The 22,408-nt window shown below is 35.4% G+C and overlaps 1 protein-coding gene and 1 long non-coding RNA gene across 3 annotated transcripts in view; one reads left to right on the top strand and one right to left on the bottom strand.

The window, feature by feature from the left end:
• Positions 1 to 22,408, top strand: part of LOC139971472 (alpha-(1,6)-fucosyltransferase-like) — a 73,040-nt gene that overhangs the window by 44,316 nt on the left and 6,316 nt on the right. For both annotated transcript variants that reach the window (XR_011794394.1, XM_071977978.1), the window contains exons 4-9: positions 4,379 to 4,565; positions 12,014 to 12,128; positions 17,828 to 18,065; positions 19,128 to 19,380; positions 20,133 to 20,309; positions 21,182 to 21,332. Coding sequence is in view for 1 of the 2 variants with exons in the window: in XM_071977978.1 (XP_071834079.1) it covers positions 4,379 to 4,565; positions 12,014 to 12,128; positions 17,828 to 18,065; positions 19,128 to 19,380; positions 20,133 to 20,309; positions 21,182 to 21,332 (1,121 nt within the window). In the remaining variant the exon portion in view is untranslated. The remainder of the gene's footprint in view (positions 1 to 4,378; positions 4,566 to 12,013; positions 12,129 to 17,827; positions 18,066 to 19,127; positions 19,381 to 20,132; positions 20,310 to 21,181; positions 21,333 to 22,408) is intronic.
• On the bottom strand, positions 21,361 to 22,394 carry LOC139971473 (uncharacterized). The gene is made up of 3 exons (XR_011794395.1): positions 21,687 to 22,394; positions 21,501 to 21,580; positions 21,361 to 21,458 (listed from the first exon to the last, which is right to left on the bottom strand). It is a non-coding gene; the product is annotated as an uncharacterized lncRNA (long non-coding RNA).

The raw sequence follows: 22,408 nt of genomic DNA, 5'->3' as shown, positions 1-22,408 counted from the left end.
AACATGATAACTTAAAAAGCTTAGTTGAATGCCATGCATCATTGGTAGAACCCTCTTGCTTAGTACAAGGACCTGTTTGGAATTGGCGGAGGTCAAAGGTCAGCGGACGTCAAATCTGAAAAACACATTGATTTTGACTAAAAACCAAAATTTAGTGTTTATGATTTACATGTATTAAACACATTAACAACTATTTAGTACTTAAGATTAACATATTAAATTATAGGAATTTATGAGAAGAATGTATTTTTTTTCTTCATTTTTCAAATCTGTGGCCCCCACTGCTATCTTGAGTTCATGATCAAATTGAAAGTACATTCATGACATTAAAGACCCAACCGTCCCCGACCTTTCCCATCCTCTAAAATTTTTGTGATAGCCTTGTGATTAATTTAAACTTGTAAAGTATATTTATCGATGAACTGTACCCTTCAAGCAAGATGAACTATTGTTTGTATAATGTCAAAGCTATTTGTGATCGCCCTCAGGCAAAATTTATCGAGGCAAAATCTAAACTCTTCAACACTTAAAGCTTACTAAACTCTGAGGCCCAAGAACTGCAGTAAGCTGGACGAGGAATAACCGTACCTTGACAGTTAGAATCCGTTAATAATTATTTGACGTGACAACATTGTAGTAAGCATAGCCAACAGTATTTACTGTTGTTTCATAAACAGTAAAAAGGAAACATTAAAATTCCTTGACAATGTCTCTTCTGTATATGCCCCCCCACCCCCCAAAATCCCACTGCATCTTTCTGTAATAATAAAACTTTGTATCAGGAAATACATTAAGTCTGTAAACATGAACATAAGACATAACACATCAACTCGATCTGTTGTTCAATGATCATAGAATGCATTTAGGAAACTGTCTCTTATGATTCGTTAGATGTTTTTTCTAACGGCAGAGATTTTCCTGTTTGTCCAAAATAGGAAAATTTGACTGTCGTCAAATTAGATCTATCCGACATGTATGCAATAATCAGTGACGTGACCGGCAGGAGTGGATGAACTGATTCTCTTTGTGGATTATCTCAAAGAGGAACTAAAACTGTCAGATGTGTGTAGGATGGTTGTAGTCTTTTAATAATGAAACAAAAGAAAATGTGATAGTTATAAATTCAAAATGATATGAATGAAAACTTGAAAAGTGACACAATACTATATGTCACTAAATGTATAGTATCTGATGATAAGTTAGTTGTTAATATTCAAAATTATCAAAGGTTTGTTTTTCCCCACTTCAATAGGAATACAACCTTTTTTGCGTGTACGAAAAATTTGCACATTTCAGAATCTTCATCGTTAACCAAGCTCTCACAGTCGTTAATATCACTATGCGAAATCTAGACACGTAAAGGTCATTGATAGTGGCCTGAAATTCAGCAATGCTCAAATTTGCTAAGTTATACAATTAGCTACTTTCCTGGACGTTCTGATTTCTTAAACACTTTGCCAGACATTCAGGATCATTAATCAAACTACAGTATGAAATGTTTCCCAGAGAGTTAAAGAGGGCGGTATTGAAGAACTTAGCATGCATAGACTCATCATATGTGACCTGATTAATTCACTTTGGCTTCGGCTTTGAGTACAACGTTTCTGTATGCTGCCGTGTTGGACGAGTCTAACCGTGTTTGTAATTACCGACTTTGCGATCTGCTTGTAGTCATTGCCGACTTTCCAATCCGCGGTCCCCCTCACAATTTTGGGAGATCGGTAAGAGTGATCCCATAGTTACCCCTTTTGGCAAACCAAAAATAGACAGTGAAATATCTGAGTGTGGATAACTTACTTTTAGTAGAGTGGCAGCTAAAAGCTTGTTGTAATTTGATCATGGGCGACCATTATCTCTACTTCCGGTATATTAAGAGGGGCAATACTTGTGAACTTTAAGCATTCCCTGGCTATGATTCCTTTATACTGCACAAATGCTTGGTAAGTGACTATTAGTTTGATAAAACATCTGCTCTGGATTTAATGTGGTAACGGTAAATGGCTTGTAGAAAAATAAATAAACACCACTGCATTTTTCAAAGTTCATTTGAGCCAAAAGTAGACCCAAAAGAAATTCACTTTGGAAATATCAAAATGTTTTTACAGGGATTTTCCAGCAGAAGGACAGTGTGCCACTTATAACATTATTCTAGATTTCTAGATAAAATTAAGTTCTGGCAGATAAAAGCATTCTTTCCCTCCATTTAATGAACACTTTGGATTTATGTCCCATGTCATAGTGGCAAATGTTCTTCAAAACATTTCCTGTGATATAGTCAGTCTCCTTGTTAGATTTCTCCTTGAAACAACAACATTGTAAGGAAATCACCATGTTTACTGTATGTGACAGATAAATCCCTGTTTTATATGACTTGTTGTTTAATATCAAAAAAGAGAATATAGATCACATGAGGTTTTTCAAAGGTAAAATGTAATAGTTTGCTCTAGGGTATCTCAAAAATCCCATTGAGGGACCTTTGAAGCAATCAGCTTTTTTATTCTATGTGACATACATAATCCGTTAACATCTCCTTATTTTGTTTTCGTTTTTAGTAACATTAGAAATGAGAAATTGAGAATAAATAAGGTCAGATGAGGTTTCAAGAGGTAAACAGATAATATACTCAAATCAGAAGCCATTTTTAAACTTTGAGACACTCAATGTGTTTACTGTATGTGACAGATGTATCTGTTTCCAGGCTTTTTAATGATTATTTTTTGTTAAATGTTAGAAATAAAAATGGAAGGCCACTTTTGGGATTTGTGACATTTAGATGATAGCAATTATTGACACTTGATATAAATCATCATTGGATATACTGGATCTCTGTTTTTGTTGTCATCTGGGGTAGTAAAAATGTAACAAATGTTGCCTAGACCTGTCTAAATATTTCTGCAAGTTTAAGTCCTATATATAAGTCCTTTACTAAAACTTTCTTAGTAACTTCTGGAGTCTTTGAAAGGGACTCCAATGTAGGTGACATTACTGTACATGTAGGTGAAATATACATGTAGGCACATTGTACGTGTAGGTGACATTACTGTACATGTAAGTGAATTATACATGTACAGTCTGTACATTGTACATGTAAGAATACTTTACTGTACATGTAGGTGACTTCATTGTACATGTAGACACATTGTACATGTACATGACTTTACTGTACATGCAGGTGAATTGTATATGTAGGCACATTGTACATGTAGGTGACTTAACTGTACATATAGGTGAAATGTACATGTAGGTACATTTACAGTAGGTGAATTGTCTCATGAGATGTTTCATTTATTTTGGTTTCTTTATAGTAGTGCACCTTTCTACAAAGGTATTCCACACATTTATGCCAATGCAGGTGTTATTTTTATATTTCCTATACTGAATCTTTCAGATCTTGTTTTAGCCTACACACTGGGATGCCTAATTTACCATTTCTCTACATCATCCCCTCTCCATCCTAGCTTTTAGGTCCCTTGTTCAGTATAGTATGGATGGCATACTTTCCCTTCAAGTATTCAAACAGATTGCCTGTCTTTCTAGATCATCCCCTCTCCATCCTAGCTTTTAGGTCCCTTGTTCAGTATAGTATGGATGACATACTTTCCCTTCAAGTATTCAAACAGATTGCCTGTCTTTCTAGTCATGTCCTTGTTTTTTTTTTTCCATATTAAGACAAGGAGGCCAAGTGACTGGGAAGCAGCATGAGCCTGGTTTCTAGTTTGGATTTTTACATTAATCTTCATGAATTAATAATGATGTCACTTTAAGGATGAAACTTTTCAAGCTATAATTGATGTAAATAATGCAATTGATTCTCAGATAGGGGACCCAGAGACTCAACAGAGATGTATATTGTGAAGATAAGGTTTGCTGTGCTTCCTTCACAATCAGTGAACTTTGAAGACAATGCCCTGTATATAATATATATATGAATGATTGTTGGCGTTTGTGTGATTGGCATCCTTACCTTAAAGCTTTTCACAACTTTGCAAGATTTCTGTCTGCTTGAGGCCATACTGTATAATCCCTGGCAATGTTTGTTGTCATTTTCTTTTACTAAAGCTGAAGCAAAAACATTATCATTGTTCTCAGACAAGAAAAGGTTTTTGACATGTTCTTCTTTCAAAGCACTACTTTGAATAACAAACAATGCCACTATTACTTTGGGGGCATAGTTTATCTCTCTGTTTCTTTGTTCTGGTGGAATGTGATGATTATTTTGATGTTTTGAAAATGTTTTGTTTGCAACAGACTGAAAATCATTTCTCTGACAAAAACTTGCATCAATATTCAATTCGACTCTTTTACAACAATATAACTTGTGCATAAATCGTTATGTTATTTTGACGCTCTCAACATTATTTTTTATCTCTTTCGACAGCAATAAAGTCAACCCAATGTTCCGAGCCACGTCCAGAGTACGAGCACATACGAAGGAAGACCAGCGACGGTGTCATCGAACTATGGTACTATATGACGTCTCAGCTCAAAAACTTGAAGAAACAATTAGATAAAGATCAGAAGGGGCTTATTGAAAATATCTTAGATAACGGCAGCCATCAACAGAGGTAAGAACACAGACTGGAGAAGGAGATGCCCTTGCTATGTTCAGTACCTAAAAGTACAATCCATCCCTTTATTCTTCTCTCATTTTCAACTAAATTACAAGGAAGTTTAGAGTAAGTTTATAAGGTTGATATAAAAAAAGATTTCTTCCTGGCATTTGACATTTTAAGGGTACTCAAGATAAGTAAGCTACTAAATTGAAGTAATTTTACTATAAAATTGCTAATTTTGAATGATTTCGTGAAGGCGAACATTGGTCCTATGTGATCAAACCTTTTTTTTACCTTGCACCTTTCACCATGTATAATTAGTGTATCCTTCTTTGGAACATCCAATAGAAGTATTTTGAAGCTACTGAAGTAACACCCTGTGGAAAAAATTAATTGGAGGGTTAATTTGAACCCAGATGAGAATAAAGCTGTTTTAAGCATATATTGTTTAAACCGACTGAAAATAACACATGTATGTTGAAAACACAGACAGTTTCAAGGATACTGAATTCAGTGCTTGTAGTACTAAGCTTAAGAGATAACGGTTAAAGAATCTTCAGAAACTCATGGATAGAACACTGTAAAATGTTGATACAGATGGTTGAAAATCCAGCAACGAGAAAAATGTCATACCTGCATGGAAGTGTACATCTGGATGGAATAGGGCAGTGACACAGTTAGGGTCATGTGGGCGGGGGGTGGGGAAGGTGATTGTAATAATGTTATCATTTGTTATAGGCTAGGTAGATTGGACTGCATATGTTTAGTAGACTGGTATTAAGTATTATCAACTTGTAAAACCCCAAACCCAGTAAGTTTGGGGGTATGTTAAGCATATTTTTATTCTATCTAGGTTAATAATGAGATGTCCTTTCAACTGTTAGGAACGTTTCTAAGTGACCTGCGTCAAGAAGGTCTTTTTCCATACAGGAGAATCAAGATCATAGCTTCTCTCCTTGCATCTCTTTATGATTATTTTGCATTTCATGTACCATCGGTTGTAGGGTAATAACAGGTCAAACATGTTCAAAATATGCTTTCTAGGAAATTGTAAAGCTTCCAGCAGGAACTCATTACTTAACTGATATAAAATTCCAATAATAAGAAAAGAAAAGCTGATAAAGACCTCCAGTATGTCAATTTATTTAATTGATCCCTTTGGCTTTTTTTTTTTGAAAACAAAATGGACATAGATCTACAAGGTTTTTGTTTCTTCATTTCTGATTATTTTGAATTTTTTATGTTTTAATCACTTCTGCTAAATGTTTACTTGTAAAAAAAAACAAAGGACAGTAAAGATAACTAAAGAAATTATTGCCTTTCTGTATTACTTAAATCAGTGTATTGAATCAGATCCACTGCAATAGGCAGAAGTTGCCCTACAGTGCTTTGATCAAAAGTGATTAAAGAAGTAGCATTTTGAGTTACCCAGTATTTTGTTGTCAATTCTATCCTGAAATCTCTCCACAATCAAATTTGTTAGCTACACTAGTGGAAGTTTATTGCAAATAATGTAGCAAAACAAAGATAAAAATTCCAAAATTTAAACATTTTCATTTTAATAATAAGTAATAAGAAAATACAATTAATTAATTATAATTAATAATTAATTTTTACTTGGATGTTGATAATTATGACCGAGAAATATTGGGAGACAAAATGTTGGGAGTCGGAAGGAATGTGTTAAATTCCGTCACCCCTTTGTATGGTAATATTGATCTTGAATGCAGGACCTTGCATGAATTCCACCAGGCTTGTAATTTTATCCAGGGGATTGATATAATCCATCCCTTGGATTGTAGAAAGCATACTACAGCAGCTACTGGCAAATTACAAGTCTTGAAGTTCAATGAATTCAGTTGTGTTGATACAGTACCAGCTTCAGCAGTATTAGATTTAAATTTCAGTAAATCTACATACCAGAGGCACATGATTATAAAAAATATTTTGGGCTATACACTTCCTGTATACTGTGTGACTACAAATGAAAATGAAACACAGCTTTCATTGGTGTCCTTTACACTTTTGCAACAGGAAGTGAACATCTGAATCTTTGTTATATAACTATATAACAATATATATATAACTATATGTATAGTTATATTATATACTTTGGTTGGGGTCTATCTTAGCACAGAGTGCTGCATGTCCGGTGGACAGTCTGATATTCCCTCAATGCGTGAAACTCTGAGTAACAACTACTAGTGTTCCACTAGTCTCAACTAACTCTCACCTATAAATATGATATATTAATGGGGGTGAGGATTCATAGCACTAAAGACTTGTAGTAAGTCAATACTGAGACTGTACTGTATTCATGATCTAGCATATATGCTTGTATTGGTACTCATCCTTATGGATTTGTACTCATATTCACTCTGGTTCTTTCTCTTGTACTCGAGAAATTTTTAACTCTAGTATATACTGTACATACTATTGAAAGGCTATGTGCTTTATAGTCAGCTTGTACTCGTACTCAGGGAAATACTCCTTGTACTCCTATTCACATTATGAGTTCAGTCTTGGTTAGCCCTCGCTCTGTTTATACCCGGGAAAAATGTGATTTTCGGGGTATCACATGATCTACAAAGTGATCAAAGCTGTCTTCCCTATCTTACTCCAGTCGACACAATATATTCACACGGTAAGTCTGACTTCAGCCGGAGTACTGTAAGATACAGTGCTCAAGGAAGACGGCTTTGGTTACTTCGTAGATCATGGGATACTCGGAAAATTGCCTTTTTCCTCCGGTTATAAACGGAGCGAGGGCTAACCGGATTGAACTTGTAATGCATGCTGTTGTACTACAACTCTTTAAGGCGATAAACGAGAGAACAATAGTTTCTCTACAGAGGTACAGAAGAGTGAAAGTCTTAAGGAATCGTATGATATTGATAGCAGACACAGCTGCTGTATCAGAGAGAGATCTGGAGCAGAGGCGGTGAAGGTAGATGTAAAGAGAGAATTAAGCCCTTATTTGTGGATGTAATTACATGTACATGTTGTCTGAGGTCATCTGTTGTTGAATGCTGAAAGGCCCACAGTGTCCTAATTTAGGACGTCTTGACCTCTTGACCTTTACCTAGAAAGTGAAGGTCTGTTGCTTCTAGGGATCTCCCTTAGCTTTATACATGCAATTTCAAGGATCAGTCTTTGTAAAAGCTTTAGTCACAAATCACAGTTTAGTCACAGTTCAGTCACAGTTCAGTCACAAATCACAGTTTGTCACAATTCACAATTTGTCATTTTTGTTGCAAATTGTTGATATACTTAAGTCTGAATAATTGATCATTTTGTTGAATATTATAGTACTAATATTTACAAATAGATCTTAACATTTTTGATGGCACCTTACTGTATAGGGCATTTCCATAGTCATCACCAAAATGCTGTTTCATTTTCTGTATGTCAGATGGTCAGTAGTTGGGATGTTATTATGATTTGAAGTCGACAACATCATGCATATATTTCTGGACGTACGCTTTGGCATTTCTGCCATTTTACCATATCCGTACCTTAGTAATTCTTACAGTATGTGGCAAGGTAAGTATAATGTATCTAAAAGACCTTCACACATACAGTATGAATTATTGATTAATTCAAGTGTCTTCACATGCCAAGATTGAATAATTTTTCATAACAAAAACAATTTGGATGCTCCTGCTGAGCAACGTAAGAGTTGATCCTCCTTAGTTTAAACTCTCTATCAGCTGAGAGAAATGAAATGCGTCAAATGTCAGCTATTCAACTTCATCCTGTGTAACCGTTTTCCCGCCACCATTTATTGACGCAGAATATGTGTAAGGGAATATAAACATTAAATTAATATCATTGTTGGGGCATGCACGTACTGAACATAAACTTAAAACAACTTTTGTCCCAGCAAAATACCATCTTTGACATTGTCAAATGTTTTGAATAATTTAAATAAGTTACAAAACTGACGTACTAAACTAGAGGGTGTGGTAATGATATGTGTCAATAACCATGGTTACAAGCAATATGTTACATCGGCAGAGAAGGCGCATTGATTAATTGACCAGTTTTCAGGACGAGAGGCAAGTTTCATGATATAAACCAAGAATATATATACCAACACAGAAATATTGATGAGTTTCATGTCACTAGAAAGGAAAATGGTAATCAATGTTTGGTTGTTAATCGTGTATATTTGAAACACCTGTAATGTTCTAATAAACATAGTGTGAGTGAATTTGCTGGTTAAATATTTATCACTGATAACTGCAAGTAATGTCAGCATGTTTCATAGTTGCATGTGTTACAAACCTTTTAAGTTAATGCCTAAATTGCCTTATTTATTTATATTTTTTTTATTATAGATGTTGATAACAAAAGTGTAACAGAGAATGTTCTAATGTACTGTAATGATATCAGGGTTAAAGTTGTATCCTGTTGTAACTTTCCTTTGCAGGCCATAAGTATTGCCTACAAATATGCTAGAAATTCAAAAAATGGTCACCAGTGCCCATATTTCAAGCAGTATTTATAGTCACCCTATGAGCATTTTGCTTTTTAATACTGAGACTTTTCAAATTGCTCCCTCCTATACATCTGGAAACAATATGGAGGATCAGAAACCTCTAGGAAAGATCTTTCATAAAGCTTGTAGAAATTGTTAGTATGCTGCAATGTGGTTGGTGCCAACACTGCTGACCTTTAAGGTCTCTCTATAGGTATGAGTTATAATGCAGCAAGTGCAACAGGAAATGCAGCATCACGATGGACTCGTTCAAAAATTATTCGATGACTAGATTTTATTATGAATTCAGAATTCACTTTCTTTGATTAATTCTTGATAAAGCTATACTTTGAGATGTTTCCTTGCAAATAAAGATTTGCTTGAAAGTACACTTTGGTTCAAACTGTGACAATTTTATACTATATCAATATCACAAAGATGGTACATGTAAACTGAATGAACATTTTTTCATATTGGATGAGGTTAGAATATATTCGCCTTTCATCAGTCGAATATTAAACTTACTCCTGTGCAATCCTTTCAATGATTGGATTACATTCATCTCGGGATATTGTTGACTAATTTCTCTTGGACTTTTGCCAGAGCTCTGCTAAAGATATAATATCATGTTGATAGGAAACATTCACAATGTAACCAGCCAACATGACTTCAGTGAAATAGAATATATTGGCCCAGAATGATGAATCAAAATTAATTTGAAATAAGAATAGAAAAATTCAAGCAAAATATTGATAGAGTAGAACCATTGAAATGAAATATATTGTTGTATTTGAACCCAGAATATTTTCTGTCTTGAATAGTTTGTGAGAAACATGTACAATATTCAGAATCCTAGTAGTACTTTAGATTAAAAATCATATTTCATTTGGTAATGTAACAAAACATAATTAGCCTGAAGGTGACAGCCATTTACAATGTTAGGCGGTAAAAGCTCTGAACTATTTTTCCATTTGTTTTTCCAAAAGTTTCCTGGATGTTGTCTGTTTTTTTTTTTTTTAGTTTCTTTCTTCAAATCTTTCTTCTCCTTACATATCAAACCAATCATTTTACAATCTCCATTCACCGTAGACATACCCTCCCATGTACATTACAATGCCTGAAGGGCTGTCTGATAACTGTTTTAGCACACTGCACCCTCTTGAGGATACATCCCATTGCGACTGTCATATCCCAGTTTCTTCTCAACCCTTTCCAACTTTTCTTGGATTTCTTTTGCCGTAAATTATCTGTGACGTGCGGTAAGAAATGTACAGTGTGTGTTCCATTGTCAGTTGAACATGGCCGACATGTTAAGAGTGCAGTTGGTTTAATATACAACTTACAATTTGTAGCTTTTTTCCAAAGTAAACAAAGTAGGGTAACATAACTTGGGATTTACTTCACCCTGTCAGAGCTGACAGAGATGAACATAAAGCAATCTTCTTTATGAGCAATTGTTTACTTTAATATTGATTTATTTTGTGCCTTTGTCAACTTTTGCTATTGTTTTAGTTTGTAGGTCACTAAGTTGCTGAAGCAGATTTGTATAGACACCATTGATGACTGTACTCCAGACATGATTTTCATTTCAATGAAAAAGTCCATGAAAGTTACTATGCTTCCCAGATATAAATATATACATTGTAATCAATATTTTGAATGTTTGCTGTTCCACACTTTATTTATGGTGGTAGATTAAAGGTGGGATCTAGGACAAAATTTCTCACATTGGGTAAAAACAGAACAATTACCAAGATTGGAAGTGGGAAAGGAGGGTTTTGAGTAGGATGAGGAGGATGAGGTTTGAGGAGGTTTTGAGTGAGTGAGAGGGAGACATTGCCAATAGAATGAGCAAGTGGTAGTCTCTTTACTAAACTTACCCAAAACATTTTTCGTCCAAATTTGATGGTACAGTACAGTAGTTTGCAAAGTTTTATATATTCTCAACGCTCATTGTATTGAATCAGTTATCATGGAATAGAACTCAGTTCATTTGGAATAAAATATCGTTTACATTGCATTGATAAACAAGTTTAAGGCAATAAATGAATAAAAAAATAAATTACAAAAGTGAGAACACATTGAATAAAAATAACTAAATACTGTTATATTCATGACAATGAGAGTAACAAATTGACAAATTAGAATAAACTTTTATTATGCAAAGTCAGATCAAATTATTTCATGGTTATTTTCTAACTTTTCATGACCGACCAGCCCAAAGCTTTGCACAGACAAAAATACAGTCGTGCTTCTGTCACGTCCAGAATAGAAGAGATATGCTGATGTGGATAGTTATGAATGTTACCTAAAAGAGGATTGTAAAATTGAGAGCGAGAGGTTCATTTCATACACACACTTGACATATGAGAGAAAGAGACATTCCTCATCAGTGTAGGAAAACAATTTCTAGCCATCTTTCATTTATTAGGATGGATAATTTTTGTACTGTGCATGCCTATATTCTTGGTCATGAAAAGGTGATATTGGCATATATCCCATAGGGAATCTGTTTTCTATATTTGATCATAACCTTGTTTATTTTGAAATGTTTTGTCTGCGTTATCATCTATTGTACATAATATGAATGTTAATTTCCTTAAAATTTTAAGTCAGTAACAAATATTAACTTTAAAATGTGTGTTTCTCTCTCATACCTGTTTTCAAACTCTACATTTGCCTCTATGTATATAAATATATTAAACTGTGAGCCAACATTAAGCTGTAGATTTCAAGCAGTGATAGTAAATAAACTAGTTGCAGTGTAATGAGAAGGACAAGAAGATTTCTTGCCCTTTGGGTAAAAAACCCAGCAGGCAGTCGTTGGCGGTCACCATTATCTAAAGCGTAAACTTGTCAATTGCAATCAAAAAGGACATATTTTTTCAAAATCATCTGAAATGAATTCCTACTGAAATGTATACAGAAGGCCAACTCGTCGGAGCTTGGAGATGAAATACTTTTTTTACTTTCCTCTCAGGTCAATACTAACAGACATCTACAATATGAGCAGATACGATGGCTTTGAGATTTGGAGGGAGGAAGAATCACAAAATCTGAAAGATCTGGTTCAGCGGAGATTGAAGTATTTGCAAGTAAGAGCTTCTTCCATGATTAAGCTTTTAAAGTCAGTCTGAAGGTTGTGTTTTTGTTTGTTTTAAAACTCATTCATACATGTAGGGTAGTGACTAGACTAGAAGAAGAGGGCGATGGGGTAAGGTTGACTATAGCCTGGGGTCAGTTCGGGCTCCCGGGGAAATATGGGACTAAAGAATATATTTGCATTTTCGTAATATACCTTGAGCAGAAATGAAAGCCTCGAAAAGTGGGCCCAGTGATATAATTGTCCCCAGGGCCTAAATTGGCTCTCGGTGCCTTTGGTAAAGTGACATTGGCAGTAGCAACTTGTGAAACTGATCATAAACTTTGAAATTAGAACTAAATTGTTATCAGTATGAGTGGATGTTGATTGCATGCTATTCCTGACTGTCCGTAGCAGTTCCGTAGGTAATCGTTTGGGGTATGAAGTCTGGGGAATCTTGGCAAAGTTGAGAAAATTTTACATCTCGTCGTGAAAATGTCCTACAAGTACAAGAAGGAGATATAGATTTTAAATATTTGGGATACATTAGAATCAATCAAGAATTCACTAAGCAGTTCAAAGAAAACTTCATGATGGTAAACGGTCTCGCTTCTTAGGTCAATAAGTCTCCGGATTTCTAGACAGAATCCTCACTCCGGGCGTCAATGATAGAGTTTGGTCAGACATTAGTAAACACTTGGAACAGACAACCATGAGACTTTCTTGCTTATATTTCTTCATTTACACAGTTCTGTCAAAGTGCCATCGTAAGTTGAAACTATTTACAGATGCTCCTTAATAATCTGACAGCTTCAGTCTTGAGTGTTGTCTATATCAACAGTTTAGTGCAAAGTTAAGAGTATATATATACACTGAACATCAGTATTAACAAAACAACAGGGCAATGGGGATAGGGACATTTAAAATCCAACACCTTCTTATTTGGATTGGGGGTATAAATCTGTATTAGTAATGTTAGAGGCACAACCAGTGATACATGTTTTAAGCAACCTTATTCAATCTTATTATATATCCAATTGAATTAAATGTCATTATTGAACATCAAAAGCACTGGTCTGGTTTTGGGATGAGTGGCCTAGTTTTTGGGATGACTGGCCTGGTTTTAGGATGACTGGCCTAATTAGGATTGCACTAATCATTAAGAACAATTTGAATTAACGAATCACAGAGTGTTTCATGTCATATATATGTATATATATAGATAGGAATACCAGAAAATTGTTTAACAACTATGCTGCATTTAGAGAAAGGCTGGATCTCGAGTGAGATACATTCATATATATATGCAGAGAACAGAATGATTTTTTAAATTTATTTTTAAATGTTGGGGCCATTTACTGATTTTAGCATGTTTTAGCAATTTTGGGATGTCCTTTTAATAGACTGTCAATGTGAAAGATTCCACTTATTAGTAGTAACCTTCAATGTGTTTTTCTTATCACATGCCTAACAGATTCACACTTTCAGTATGGTGTTCTGTCTTGAGACAGTATCACGATCAATATTTTTCTCAAGAGAGGGATATAAATTTATCAAAATATACCTGTCAGCTTTCATCCCTTTACCATGTATGTCATCTGCCATGCTTTTGTACTAACTGTAGTAGTACCATTGATCAGAAACATTTAAGATTATCTTTGTTTTAACACTGTCAAACACAATGAAAAAAACGTTTGTGATGAAAAGTATAAACAAATTTTTTTTTTTTTAAAGCTTAATACCTCATGGACAAGTATTTTAATCAGAGAGAAAACAAATTGGAAATATCATTTGGATTGAATATATTTCAATCCTAGTATACATATCATGTAGTAATACAAACTAGTAATACAAACTAGTAATATAAACTAGTATACATATCATGTAGTAATACTATGACAACAAATAATCCTGAGTATAATGCCCGACTGAAGAAATGAAACAGTTAATACCACAATGAGGAAGAACGCAAGTTTTGACGAAGGATAAAGAAAGAAACTTAGTAAAAAGAGCAAAAAAATATCAAGTTGTTCAAACATCTGTTATCTTCCCGCTGTTTTAATTGATTATACTGTTTAGTTCCGGAAGTTTTGTATTGACTGCCAGTGCACAATGCTCGGAGTCATCCTCAGGCTATTGAAAGTCATTGATTGCCTTTAGAAGTAAGTCAAAATGGAGTTTTCATGTGCACAGCAGAACAAATAGCAGTTAACTCAATAAGTGGCAGTCCAATCAGGCTGCTCGACTCTCAACTATTAAGCCAGATTGATTTTTGGGGGGGGGGGGGAGACACTCGGTCCATGTAAGATATCGATTGTAGCTGTCATTTTATCTGTATTTTTTTTTTTTTTGAAATAAATATTTGAGGCAAAGAGCTGGAGAGAGAGAGAGGCCTGGTACCTCACTGTCGTTAAGGCTTCATTTTGTGATAAAATTGAAACTTGATCGCAGCCTGTTAACTTTTCGGCAGATCACCCCAGATTCTGATTCACCATTGTTAGTTAGCGTGACTGGCGAATGTATTTATTCACAGACCGATGGAAATTTCACTTCTGAACCTGTCTTGAGAGTATTGAGTGTCGTAGACCGTCCATACTCCTCATCTATCTCATAACTCTATGTTTTTTAAATTTTGTTTTGTTTCTTGGTTTTTGTATTTTTTTGCTCTCTTTTGTTTTTGGTTTTGGTTTTGTGTGTGACTTGGTTGAACCTTCACTCAAAGGAATAAACATCACCAGGGATATATAAAATATTCTGGACCACTAGGCAGACTTTTAGAAATTTGAAAACGGTAAAAATGTTTTTGCACAAGTGAATTATGACTTGCATGAGCACAACTTATGGAGAAATGTGAAGGATTTTAATCAATTTTGATCTTCAATTCTAAGCTCTCAGATGTATACCGTTCATGACCTAGCACAAGGATTAGGCCTGCACTGTGTTTTGGTGGTAAAAGGTTGGGCTCTTATAATCCCAGGCCTTCAAGCCACTTCACGATATAATCATACTCACCTTTTTCTATCATTGTACATTGAGGCCAAAGATCTGACGTTGGGAATTTTTTTAGTTCTGTGTGAAATAGTGAATTTGCTGATCATTTATGTTCAGTTTTGATATTTCACAAAAATGACTTCCATCGAAGGTTTATTCTTTTTTTCCTGGCAGAATTTTCTCTGGCACATGTGCACACATGCATTTCTTTAATAGCAAGTGGCTAGAAATGAGGCCAGCTAAATATGTTATGGATTCCTGCCTAGAATGATGGCATTCTTAGTTATGAAAGATTACTGTGTTTTTATTGTAGGAAACCCACCACCTATCATAGTGCAACTTGACCAATTATAAAAGAGTATAATTTACCTAGCTAGGACACATGACATGCTGTCTGAGTATGTGGCTGTCCAGTGTCTCTAGCTGGGGATGTCATATCAGTCCCAACATGTGTAATCTGTAATGTTTATAGATCTCTGATTCAAAGTAACATGATCGCATGAAAACTGAAAACACGCCTTTAGATCCCCCAACTCCCCCCCTCCCCCAACACCCCCGGGTGATTGCCTACAGTAGTTCATAGTTCCACTTGTACAGTTTGGCCAAACGGAAAGAAGGGCTTAAGGGAAACACAAGTTAAAGCCCTTAAAGACAGAACTTACTTTGAATAAAAGAGGGAAAAAAAGAGATCTCTTTCTTCAATAAGTAAGAATGAAATTGTATACTTACTAATGGCCTACTCTCAATACTGGCATTATGATCTGTGGTGAGAAATTGCAGCTGGTCAAGATAGATCGGACAACGTGACAGATGTGACAGCACCATTGATTGAAAGTTGGTCTTGGCTGCAGAGCCCCATTCGTTTTCTCTGTAGTACAAATGCTGCAAACCAATAGAGATGCTGTCAGTGTAGAAGGATGTCTCTCTCGTTAGGCTGGTTTGCAGCTTAGTTAGGATTGCCTTCGTAATATACGATGCTTACATTCTATCATGTGCACTTCACCTCGATAACTGTTTGTTTATAAGTCGGTCTTCGTGCCTTTGTCTTATGAAAACTGTGACATTTTGAGTTTAGTAGCAAATATCTGCTGCAATCCACTACTTTTGATTTTGGTTTTTTTGGCATGGAATGCCAAAAGTTGTTTCAATTCTTGGGGTTTTAGAAAAAGGTTGTTGTTTTTAAATATGACAGACACATACTGTACTATGCAAATAAGTGTAACAACAACTTCCTAGATATATATGCCTGAAACTGTGGTGGGGATATATACCACTAGGAAAATTGTCAAAGTTGTTGATTGCAATATCCCCCTCCCCCCCCCCCCAAAAAATGCATCTTCAAAATGCAAAATTCACTAAACAATGAAGGAAGTAAATATCTTTTTTTCTATCTCGTTTTCTTGACCATGAGAATAATTCTGAAAAGCTAAGATAAGACTGATCTTGCCCATTCCTGAAGGTTACACAAGACACGTGCAAGTCTTTTTATGATGTCATCAATGCATTGCGAAGAGAATTCAGAAGACTTAATCAAGTAATGTTGTGTATTGAATCCAACCAAACATGCCTTAATTTGCCCTGAGGGAAGCCATTAGATGAGGAGAAATTTCCTTTCCTTTTTCATTTCAGATCAAGAGAACACACTCATTTATCATATGTGGAGTTTATTGGTCTTTCTTCCTCACAAGTTTTACTCCATTACAAATTATTTGATTCACCTACTTCTGCCAAGGAGTTGTTCCCCAAAAAAGGGGAGAAAATAGAGAGAGAGAGGAGTTTTTCATGTTCTAAATACTTTAAGAGTCAATATCTAAAACAACCCTTGCATGATGTGCCCTTGTGCACGATGGGAATAAATTGCACCACAAATAAACTTAGCAAAAATGTCAAGTTTCTTCCAACTTTTCACAAAAAGTAGTCTTGAAATTGAAATGCAATGTTAAGGTATAAGTGAAATAGTGTTTAATTCATGTCCTTTACTAAAATATTCAAAGATAATCTGCCATCAAGGAGACCTTGTAAGAATCTTTGACAGGTTTTGATATTGATTGGTTTGACTAAAGGAAGGAATCAGATGTAGAGATTGTGTGTGTAGGTAACTCATTGAATAATCTGTTCGTCCAACACGTTTTGACAAGACAAGACGTAGACGTCTGTTATACATGTATGTGTGAATGTTGACTAAATTACAATTTAGTAGTCTGATTAAAAGATGGTTTAATGAGAATAAGGCGTTCAGTCAGTCATGCAGTACAAAATATCTTAATTTCATGCGATGAACTGCGATGAAAATCATAGAAAGGTTCTTGATGTATCATGCTTTTTGAGGATTTTCTTGACAAGCTTTTTGATGCTGCCTTGCAAAATTCTGGCTATATTCATTGCGCCGGATAAAAAAATTAATAATCTGGTGCTCTTACACTATGCATCAGTAAAAAAAAAACACAATTAGGAGGAGGCAGGCACAGAATATAGTGCCACCCCAGGTTGGCAAGCGATGCTATAAAAATTCCAATTAATATAGGCTGACATTTGTAAATTATGATTCTTTGGCCAGTTTCATTCGATATTTGGTACGCTGCCTCTAGAATTTTTCATTTTTTCATTTTTTTTTATTTTGTAAATTATAAGCAGAATGTAGCTAAAGCCTTCTCTTTTGTAATTCCTCCTAGTTAAATATTTCCATAAAAAAAGAAACATTTTTTTTGCTTGTTTCATCAGAATCCAAAAGACTGCAGTAAAGCTAAAAAGATCGTCTGTAATCTGAACAAGGGTTGTGGGTACGGATGTCAGGTCCATCACGTGGCCTACTGCATGATCGTAGCGTACGCCACAGAACGGACACTCATCCTGGAGTCTAAGGGATGGAGGTATTCCAGAGGAGGATGGGAGACGGTCTTTCAACCTCTCAGTGAGACTTGTACTACCAGGAGCGGAGAAGAAACCATTCGCTGGCAAGGTACTCTCGGTTTAATCAAGGGAGACCTCACGTTCCAAAACTGGGTTAATATATCGAACAAATAAACCTACTGAAGAAGACTCTCTCATTTTGATAATTCATTACATTAAAAATTTTGCAGTATCAATAGTGATCGACAGATTGCATAGCATAATAATGTAGTTGGTTACACATGGACTGCACTAAGAATTGGAATATTGGACAGGTTAAGGCAGATAGGGTTACAGAGATGACAAAGAAACTAAACTGTTGGGGGGGGGGACAAAAGTCTCCATCATCAGAGACTGTTTCACTGCAGATTTGCAGTGAGTGAAAGTTATTGAAGACTGCATTGCATGGAGAATGTATGATATCACTCAGGGAGTACACTAACAATTGCTTTTGTATCCCCTTTATTAACTATATGAATTGATTTAATGACCTTTGGGGATGACACACATTTGTATGTAGGCAGGCGGTGTGAGATGTGGTGTGAGATGTGATGAGGTCACTGCTTAGTAATCAATACTGATTTTAATCATGAACAAGTCCTTATTGAAAAGTCAAACCAAGACACAAAACATGATATTTGGACTTGTAATCACAATGTGAAATCATAGTTTATCATGCAATGTGTATTTTTGCATTTTTTAATTTCTAAGCTAGTGAGGGTAATTGGACATCCCCCCCCCCACCCATAAAAAAAAACATGAAAAAGGCACATTGTATGATCTATCTTGTCACATTGAAATTTCAAGACAAAATATCATGTTTTTATTTGTTTTGGTTTTGACCTGTATATTATTAGTCATTACTTTTAGACCTTAGTCTGTAGTATCATTCTTAAGTTTAAGTAATCTTTTCTCCGACATCTGTCCGAGCTTTGTCCTCACAAATTGTATTTCTGAATCGTCAATCAGCTGTTACCAAATATTTCAGAATCAGCACACAAAAAACCTAAGTATATCTCTCCCCTTTGCCCACAATACATGTCAAGCTCATTAAAGTAATACCATTGAAGCAAAAAAGATAGCATTTATGTTTTGGTGCTTGATAATCTGACCAACGTTTCTTTTTTTGCAGATCCTCAAAAGCAAAGCTTCCAAGAGGCTCAAGTGGTAGAGCTTCCCATCGTAGATGGACTGCATCCACGACCACACTTCCTTCCATTAGCTATCCCGGAGGACCTCAGCCAGCGCCTCATACGTCTCCACGGAGACCCATTTGTCTGGTGGATGGGGCAGGTCATGACATTTATTATGAGACCGCAGAAAGAGTTAATCACCGAGTTAGAACAGGCCAAGAAAAGGCTGGGCTTTGAGAATCCTATAGTTGGGTGAGCGGAATTTTCCCTTAATCGTAGTAGAAGTATAGAATTTGGAATAACCTAGGAGGAAATTCAAAATTCAACAGGACCATAAATTAATTTGTCTTTCACTTATTTAGAGAAAAACATTTCGAGATTGAAGAGGAAAGGAACATGAATTTCTCCTTGGTAGTATCCTGAAGATACCTTCGAAAGATGACCAATCGGGTGTCACCTGTCTGGGTTATCATTATAGCGGCTTTCTGTCGTGATTTTCTCAGGATGCTATTTAATGGTGAAATCCATTAGCAATGTAGTTTATATCAGCTTCCGTCGAGTTTTATTTGGTATTTGTATTATATGTTATTGCCACAAGATGCAGCAAACTCCCATCGGTGACAAATTTCACTAAAATTTTTATTTTGATCTGGTTCTGTTCTTTTTCATGTTGCCATAATATGATTTTCAAAGGAGTACTGGTTTTGTCTCCAAACTGCTAAGAGTACTTAACTTGTAGTTTATTTTTGAAGTTGAGAAAGGTTTTGATATTATTGCAAACATTCTTTCTAACAACTCATTCCCACGTTAGTTAACCTATAGGGTCATAGACATACAACCTCTAACCCCTCAGCGCTCAAAATTAAATGACATCATGTTCATGATTTCAGAAGCACATATTTTGCCATGGTAGCTGCAAGAAACTCCTTTCAATAATCATTTCCAAATTCATAGTTTTTCAATCATATTTCATGGGTTACTTTTCTACTTTCATTCTTGTCCAGGGTCCATGTCAGACGGACGGATAAGGTCGGCACAGAGGCAGCCTTCCACGCTATAGAGGAGTACATGGTCCATGTGGAGAATTATTACCAGACCTTAATGAGACGGGAAGAAGTGAAAGTAAAGAGGGTGTACTTAGCCACGGATGATGACAGTCTACTCTCTGAAGCTAAACAATTGTAAGTATTGGATGATCAGGTCTTCAAATCCTCATGTATGAAGTTATACTTCATTTATGGTTCAAGTTCAGCTTCAAATTTAAATCTCGTATGAAAATTTATGCAAGAGAATATGCCCTAAAGTGGAGAACAAAGAATATTACATAATAAGAACACTACAGAAACATTTACAAATGCTTAACAACAATGTTAGTGATCTCTGCACTCTGATCTGTGGTGCTATGACATCTTGTGGGGTCACATTAGCCTTATTTTGTTCTTGTTGGTTTATAAACAGCTGATTTCTTTATCATAGAGTGTTTGCTAATTTAAGTTTAACTTTTCGTTCATTTCTGCTTTGACTTGGATAAAATAGAAGTCGTAGTTTAATTACTCAGGTCAGTTCTTGTCTACCCTACAGCAAATTTAGTTGTGCTCAAGCCTCTCCAACCTTACCTCAGCATTATTTTTTCCACTCAACCCACACAAGCCTGTCCTAAAACTATTCCAGAGCTGTACTTCCATAAGACAGTCTGACCTATTCTCTACTCAAACTAAATCCAATCCCGTTTTTCAATCTTGCCAAAGCCTAAATGTGGCAGTACAATATGATTCTTGTCTCTATCCAATACTGTACTTCGTCTTGTCTTGCCTAGCCTACCAAGCCTACCCATATGTTTGATTAAACAGAAATTCAGCCTTCACTTTTAATAGCTTGCACTCTTAATAATCGCATTCTGAAATATTACAATTTTTATGTTACAAATATATGTGATCTCTTTGAATCGTTTAATAGATTATGAAAGAAACCGTTTTTTCACACATGGGGAAACCTATAAAACCCTTTTAAAATATTCACACCATGTTTAACCTTTGACCTTTCTCCGATATAGATATCCCGACTATGAGTTTATTAGCGATAACGATATATCAAAGTCTGCATCGGTAGGCAGTCGTTACTCGGAGCACGCCCTGAGGGGAGTCATCACAGATATACATTTCCTTTCACGATGTGACTTTCTAGTATGCACCTTTTCTTCACAGGTAAGTCTAAACTTAAGGTAATATTTGACTTTTTTTTTAGAGGTCACCAATGAATGGCTTGATGCCTAAAGTGATAGTATATGGGACTGGTAATTGCTGAGGACACAGCTCAGAATCCTTTCTTACCTCAATAATATCCTGTTTTAGCTCGATAATCTCTTGTTTTACCTCAATAATATCCTGTTTTACCTCGATAATATGCTGTTTACCTGAATAATATCCTGTTTTAATTGAATAACCTGTTTTACCTCGATAATGTCCTGTTTTACCTCAATAATGTCCTGTTTTACCCCAATAATGTCCTGTTTTACCCCAATAATGTCCTGTTTTTACTCCAATAGTGTCCTGTTTTACCTCAATAATGTCCTGTTTACCTCAATAATGCCCTGTTTTACCCCAATAGTGTCCTGTTTTACCTCAACAATGACCTGTTTTACCTCAATAATGTCCTGTTTATCTCAATAATGCCCTGTTTTACCCCAATAGTGTCCTGTTTTACCTCAATAATGTCCTGTTTACCTCAATAATGCCCTGTTTTACCCCAATAGTGTCCTGTTTTACCTCAATAATGTCCTGTTTACCTCAATAATGCCCTGTTTTACCCCAATAGTGTCCTGTTTTACCTCAATAATGTCGTGTTTACCTCAATAATGTCCTGTTCTGCCTCCATAATATCCTGTTCTGCCTGGATTATATCCTGTTTTACCTCGATAATATCCTATTTTTACCTTGATAATATCTTGTTTCACCTCAATAATATCCTGTTTTACCTCAGTATATATCTCTGGGAAGCAGTGATAAACATGAAGAGGTGAAGGATTTGGGTTTTCTAAAAATCATATCTTCAAAATATCTTGTTGACAATAACTACGACATTGTCGATAAATTTCTGAGTAAGTTCCCACCTGTGGTTATCTACCGATTTCTTGTGGTTTAACTTTTGGGATAACAGCTATTCCATGACTGTACTTTTGGAAGCTTGAAAGTTGCATATGATTGCCCTTTTCACTCTATTCATCTCTTATTTGATTCATTGTTATTCTGAATTTTTGCTCTTCTTCATTCTTCATTCTTCA

The sequence above is a fragment of the Apostichopus japonicus genome, chromosome 8 (assembly GCF_037975245.1).
Source record: "Apostichopus japonicus isolate 1M-3 chromosome 8, ASM3797524v1, whole genome shotgun sequence".
Classification (NCBI taxonomy): Eukaryota; Metazoa; Echinodermata; class Holothuroidea; order Aspidochirotida; family Stichopodidae; genus Apostichopus; species Apostichopus japonicus.
The sequence above is the reverse complement of the archived record's forward strand: the minus strand, read 5'-3'. Positions and strand labels throughout refer to the sequence as shown.